At 28.9% G+C, this 6,890-nt stretch overlaps 1 protein-coding gene across 4 annotated transcripts; it reads right to left on the bottom strand.

The window, feature by feature from the left end:
• Nucleotides 1–313: 313 nt before the first annotated feature.
• LOC100794263 (uncharacterized) lies at nucleotides 314–2,885 on the bottom strand. Of its 4 annotated transcripts, none has more exons than XM_003553970.4 (6): nucleotides 2,455–2,885; nucleotides 2,278–2,349; nucleotides 1,872–2,121; nucleotides 978–1,257; nucleotides 749–826; nucleotides 314–609 (listed from the first exon to the last, which is right to left on the bottom strand). In XM_003553970.4, the coding sequence occupies exons 3-6, from the start codon at nucleotides 2,117–2,119 to the stop codon at nucleotides 559–561; spliced, it is 657 nt and encodes a 218-aa protein (XP_003554018.1). In that variant the 5' UTR covers nucleotides 2,120–2,121; nucleotides 2,278–2,349; nucleotides 2,455–2,885; the 3' UTR covers nucleotides 314–558. The 4 variants fall into 4 exon arrangements, with proteins under 4 accessions (XP_003554018.1, XP_040868421.1, XP_014627515.1 ...); XM_041012487.1 differs by having other exon boundaries at nucleotides 2,304–2,349; nucleotides 2,455–2,745; XM_014772029.3 differs by having other exon boundaries at nucleotides 314–648; nucleotides 2,304–2,349; nucleotides 2,455–2,745.
• Nucleotides 2,886–6,890: the final 4,005 nt, after the last annotated feature.

Raw genomic sequence — 6,890 nt, forward strand, 5'->3', positions numbered from 1 at the left:
TTACCCTATCTTTTTTTTTATAACTTTCAAGCTTCTGACGGTTAAAAACACTATGATTCAGTAACAACATCCAAAGGTACTACATCGTAGTGCTATGTCGGCAAACTACAAATGTGGGGCATACAACTATTGCAAAAATGGGTTTGCTAAGAGATCATCCACTCTCCACGCCGCTACCCATTTTCATCGATGTCTCTCTTCAAAAAATGAGGGAGAAGAAAACACCGTGAAAGGCTTGCTAGACTTAATTAAGAAGTGCACGCCATAAGAAAAAAAAAATTCAAGGAGAGGGAAAAGATGAAGAATGATAAGGTAAGAAAATATTTTTTCTTAATTAATTGAAATGGATCGGATCGGATCGGATCGAATTGTTTACAAAAAAACATGAGGGGGCAACATACATGCCACACAAATATAAAAACAAAAAACTTGAATCATCATCTTCATCATCACCATCTCCAAAACATTCCTCCAAGCTTCTTCTTAAAAGGGCTTTTTCTTCCCCCTCTTGCGGATCCGCTCAAATGTTTTTTCTTTCCATCATCATCATCATCATCATCATTCAGAATCGCTTTCCATGCTTCCCATAGCCTTCAACCCTCTTGGTCTCTGCAATCCAAGAGAATATATAAGCCGTGTGGTACATAACTATATATACAAGTTACATGGAACTTTAGATCTAAGTCACAAAAAGTAAAGTAACAACCCCACACCACATAACACAACACAAAAACCACCAACCACGTACCTTCTTGTTACTTTTCTTCTCCCTAACTTCATATCTTTCTTGGCACATATCAGACAACCACGCCCCAGGACTCACCAACTGTGTAATCCAAGACCAACAACAAGCAGAGACAAGATAAGGTGGTGAGATTAAAAATCAACCCAACCAAAATCACCCACCAAAATTACCCCTTTTTTTATACCATAGAACAAAATACCCTTTTTGTTTAGAGAGAAAAATAAAAACTTACAAGTAAGCTTCTTTGGATGATTTTGGCTCTCTTTTTGGGTCGCTGAGGAAGCTTACAACCCTTCATGGCGAGAAAGTCTTCCTCTTTCTCCTTGCTTGAGAGAGTGATGTAGAGCTTGGGCCAAACTAGGGCACGTTCCTCGCCGTTGTTGCCGTCGCCGGTGACCTTGCCGTTCTCCTCCGCCGAACCCCGCGTCGTGTAGTACCGGTCCTCCTTCTCCGGCGACGCCGATTTCCTAGTCTCGCCGGCCGACGACCGGAGAATCGCCCCGTCGGAATTCCTGCAACCAAATTCAACGTCAAAAATCACAAAAAAATAAATAAAAATACGCAAATTTGAGACATTTTGGCAGAATTAACAGATCCAATGCCCTCTTGTTCTGAAAAAGAAAAAGAAAACGGTTACACCCAAAAAAAAGTACATGCTTACCCATCTGGGCATGTTATAAAAACTTGATTTTTTACATCAGTGCATCATCAAAAACCTCTTTTCTTAAGGAGAAAAAAAATAGTGAATGAAAAAACTAGGAATTTTTCTCCCTTGGCTGCTTCCCATCCTCTGAGAGAATTCCCAGCAACCCTAAAAAGGGAAGTACCATTACGACCCATCAATCAAAACCCCATTTGTTTTCCTTCTTGAAAACAAACAAAATGAAAAAAAAAAAACTGAATAGGGGCAAAAAAAAAGTTCTCCTTGATACTGTGCTAATAGTTTTTCTTCCTGAGAGTTTCTATGTACCCAACTAGAGGAGGAACAGCATCATTACACTCCATAAACCCAAATCACATCTTCTCTGGGGGAAAAACCATACCCCAGAAAAAAGGGGGGGTAACAAAAGAGGGGAAAGAAAATCATGAAGAAAACCCTTTAGTTGATGTTGTTTATTTTCAGCACCTTGTAAGGCGATTAGGTTGTTGATGGTGGTGGTGGTGATGAGAGATTTCTTTCTCGGGCACAGTGAACCCAGAGCGATGATGATCCAGTGCAGAACCAAGTTTCCTTCTGATTCCACCGTTGAGTCTCGCTGAAATCCGAGGGTCCTTCACCCTCACACATCTCAGCCTCTTCCTGTTCCCCCACTGCAAGAAAAACTCTGGCTCCGAAGCCTTGCACCCTTTCTGGTTCCTCTCTTCTGTCTCCATACCTACACCACACAACACAAGAAAACAAAAAAAACCCATCAAGCTTCGGTTTTTCGCCACACAAAAGGGTGAAAGTGGCTAATGGAGAAACAAAACAAAAAACCCAATTCGGGCTTAGTGGTGTGTGTGGAGTGTGCACAACGAGATTAGGATAATACCAAAGTGTGAAGGATTTGACTCCAACCTCAAGATCTGTGTCTCTGAAGAGACAATCCTTTTTGAAAATTCTCCTGCGAGGTAAAACCAAAAGAAGGGGTCAGAACAAGGTGCGCGTGAAGAACAGAAAAAGAGGCCCTTGAATGAGTTGTGAGAATAAGAAGAAGAAAAAAACTTACAATGATACAAATTCAGGCTCAGATGAAGGGTGTGTGTTTTTTTCCTATGCAAACAAAAAGAAAAAAGAAAGAGAAATCACAGATCTTCTTTTCTGGTGTTAAATTTGCAAGGTTTCTTCCTTTGCAAACGTTTTTTCTTTCAATTCTTAGTCTATCCCTCACACACCTCTTCCTCTCTCTGTTTGGGTGTGTTTTCTGCAGCACTTTCTCTCAGAGTGAAACGGAGTTTGAGGGTTATTCTGCTCCTGTTTCTCTTCTCTTCTTCTCTTGTGTGTAACGAGTAATGAGCATTGTTGTGTGGGCTAGTTTGTGTATTTATCCTTCTTGTGGAGTGATGGGAAAACTAGAGAGAATCAGGGCCGTTGGATGGGGAAGGGAAGGGTTTGGTGATTGATCAGAGTTTTGGGGGACCCGCACCCTCCTCAGACTTCTTCCCTCTTTTCTCAATAATTGTCAAACATAAAATTAAATTACATTATTAAATGAATTTTGTATTGTTATGTTGGAGTAGGAGAATAGGAGATGGATGGGGGTTGTTATCAGACCAGACCTGCCCCATCCCAACGGGTTTGGGCCTGCTTCTCTTTCAAGACTCTGCACAAGTTTATTTTTTTCCTTGGGGGCATTTGGGCATAAAACTTAACAAAACATTAATTATCTTCTTCATGCGCACACACCTATATTTAACAAGAAATTTATTTACTTCAAGATTAATTCTTTTAAAAGTATGACTTCTTGATTACATAGCACATTGTAAGTTCAAATCCTACATAGCATGATGATTCAAATCCTACATACACCGTGATTTTTGTATTGTTTGAATGATAATTATGCTGAAATAATTGAACATTAAAAGTTACATATTACTAGTGTCTTCCAACTCAATGAATCAAAAACCAATTTTACTCATGATGTGTGTATTAAGAGAATATGTGTGTATTAAGAGAATTTTACATAGAGAAAATTAAAACACAAATCTTTTCATTAAATAGATCATTCTTACATTACATATCAACATAATAATACCTTACACACATCATTGCTTCAACTATATAGGTTGTTCTCTTTTTTATTTAACCCCAAATATAAATTACACATGAAAAGATAATTTGTATTTTTATTTAGACTTTAAAAGCATGCATTGAAAGATAAACTTTTGTATAACTTTTAAAGTAAATATTATAAATAAATAAGTATTAATAGCGGAGAAAATATATAGTTATCTAATAATAAATTATTATGTATAATAAGATTTTTTTATGTTTATGATAATTTTTTAATAATTGGTGATGGAGATTTTTAATTGTTTAAAAATTAAATTATATTGTAAAAATTAACAAATTTATTATCATTTTTAATAAAATAACATGGTAAAATAAATTATACTACATTATTAAGTATGTATGTAAATCAATTAACGAGAGACTGTTATAATTTAAGAAGTAGTCTCCCGTTAAAATTCTATGTATCGGATTAAACAGATATAAAACAAAAGGATTACACTATAAAAAGGGAAAATATCACAATTTATTTAATGTCTTCGATTTCTCATGTCTACATTTCAAGCACCGCACCAATTTATTTTCGTGATTCAGCCCTAAATGCCTACACCCACGTGATCACAACCTCATTGTAAGTTTTTTTTTTTGGACAAAAACTTAATAAATCCTTCATTCACATCACTCTCTTAGGAGTTAGGAAACTGAGCCCCCTCTTTAGGTTTTCATCTGTATGATCAGATTTATAAATCTAACATGTTAATTTTTAAAAAGAAAACAAATTATTAATTTACATATAATATCTTTAAATTTTAAACTACCTCATAAAAATAAAATAATATATTTTAAATCTAAATAATATTCTTAAAAATTTAGTTGAAAATTTAAATAGTTTCCTAATCATATACAATTACAACAATTTTTTGGATAAAAAACTTATTATCTTTCATAAATAATACTTGTATTTTATGGGAAAAAAAAAGTTTAATGTCTATGTCCTGAGTTACTGATAATCTCATAATGTAGAAATAATTATTGTTTAAATTACTATAACATAATTATTTTAAAAATCAATAAACCAATAAACTTAATATACATAAAAGATTGTGATAAGACAACTGTATAAAATGTTTTACATTTTTGGAGCATAACATTTAAAAAAAAATTAAACTTTTATACTGTAAGTAATATACTATTATTCTTTTTATTTATCTAATCTACAGCCGTTATTATATTTTGGTTTAAATATCACCTAAAAAAAGGTGTATAAAACATGTTCACTATGCAATGCAATGATAATCATCCACCTTTTGTTGCACGTGTTATTATATGAAATTAACGATTAGTAAAGTGGCAACTATTATTTGAATTAACGAAAAAAAAAAAAGCAAAGTAAACTAAAGAGTTAACTACAAATTTACAATAAGCTTTTTAATATTTCTACTCACAAAAGAAACAAAATATTAAATGAATCAAATTTTCACGAATTAAAATAATCTATAGAAAACATAGATAAGAAAAAAAAGTAAAAAGTTAACTGCATAAATTTTTATATAAAAAACTATATGTTTATTTAATTTAGATGAGAAATTAATTAAATTACTTTATATATTTGTTTATTTATTTACTTTTATAAGTGTTTGTTGAAAAATTTAAATTGAATCCGCAATGTCACATAATGATAAATATTTGTTGACACTTATTTTATCTTACATTTCTTTACCATTTCGTAAGTATCAAATTAATTGATAGAAAAAGAGGAATGAAAGTTTGTTCTTTTAATAGATGTACAAGGGATGTAATTTTTTATGTAATTAATTTTAAACCTAACATTTATTTAAGGTATTAAAAAATGATTTAATTAATGAAAATATAATAAATAAAAGAAATAAATGTTAGTAAAATTAAAGTTTGGACTAAAATTGTTAATCTTCTAAAATAGAAAAGTCAGATGTTTCTATTCTAAAATATAAAAAAACCAAAAATTATTTATTGGCAAAAGGAGAACCAAAATTATATTTAAATATTTAATTTTTATTTCCAAAACTTTTTTAAGAGAAGACTATTTTAAGGGAACAATTTACTTTTCTAAAATCAAAATGAAAAAAAAATCATTGAAATAATTAATTGAAAATATTATTAATACATTTATACCTAAATACAAATAAAATATTTAATGAAATTAAAGGTCTTACTATATTTAAAGTTCAATAATTTACTTTTATAAATAATAAATTTTATTAATAAAATTATTAAATATTAATTAATTATTATCCTTAAACACTATTAATAAAAGTTAGTTATTTGTATAAAAAATATTTAATAATATAAAAATAAAAAATGAGAGATATATTCATAAATACATTAAAAATATAAGATAAAATATAAAAACAGTTTGGTAAATAATAAAAATATTTAATATATAAATTATTAAATATTCATCAACTATTTTCCTTAAAAATTATAAATTCAAAATTCAAAATTTTGATTTTTAAATTTATAACATACAAAAATAAAAAATAAGAGTGCTATTCATGAATATTGAATATTCTAAAAACAATTAATTAAACACAAAACTTTACTTTTATAAATAAGATAAATATTTAATAAAACGATTAAATATTTTTAGCATTATCCTTAAAAAAAAATTAATCATTTTGCATAAACTAATATTCTATAATATACAAAATAATATATTTATTACTATTCTTATACCAAAAATAAGTATTAATTAAAAATTTAATGTATTTAAACATTAAATATATAATTAACAAAATAATTACAATATGCATGAAATGGTGTTTATATTTTTAATGTAATAAATAAATTTTATTAAATAGCTAATTTTGTACATTTTCTCAGTGTTTTAACAATTTATAAAATATTAAAAGATATAAATATAATATATATTGAGTTTCATGAATGAGTTTCCCTAAAGAATTAATTATTAAATATCCACTGCATGAATCAAAATATGCATTGAAAATTACATACTATATAATTAAACTATGCACAATAATGATAATCACACCTTTTTTGTTGATTTCATACTCGACAATATAACATAAAATTAACTTGGCATGACAAAATAAAAATGTTAAATGTTATTTTTATCTATTATGTTTTAGTGTTTTTTTAATTTTTATTTTAGTATATTAAATTTTTAAAAATTTATTTTAAACATTTCTTTAGTTTTTGTTAAAAAAGTTTGTGCTTTATTAATATTTTAAATTTTAAAATAATTAATTATTTTAATTGTCACTATTTAAAATTAATTATTTTATTTATATTAATTTAAAGTTCCTTTAAAATTGTAAAGCTATATCTCTCTGTCACACATTATCCCTCCTTCCTCTCTATATATATAATGATTTTATTAATCTATTTCAAATCACAATTTTTTACATACATATAATTCTTTATTTTTCCGAGCCGACG

Source organism: Glycine max, chromosome 19, assembly GCF_000004515.6.
Source record: "Glycine max cultivar Williams 82 chromosome 19, Glycine_max_v4.0, whole genome shotgun sequence".
In the NCBI taxonomy this organism is placed as follows: Eukaryota; Viridiplantae; Streptophyta; class Magnoliopsida; order Fabales; family Fabaceae; genus Glycine; species Glycine max.

Coding starts and splice junctions, on each gene's coding strand:
- LOC100794263 (XM_041012486.1), bottom strand. CDS start 2,158: ATGGGTTTTTTTTGTTTTCTTGTGTTGTGTGGTGTAGGTATGGAGACA. Junction 1,258..1,871: donor CAACCTAATCGCCTTACAAG/GTGCTGAAAATA, acceptor ATTTGGTTGCAG/GAATTCCGACGGGGCGATTC. Junction 610..748: donor AGAAGAAAAGTAACAAGAAG/GTACGTGGTTGG, acceptor CTTGGATTGCAG/AGACCAAGAGGGTTGAAGGC.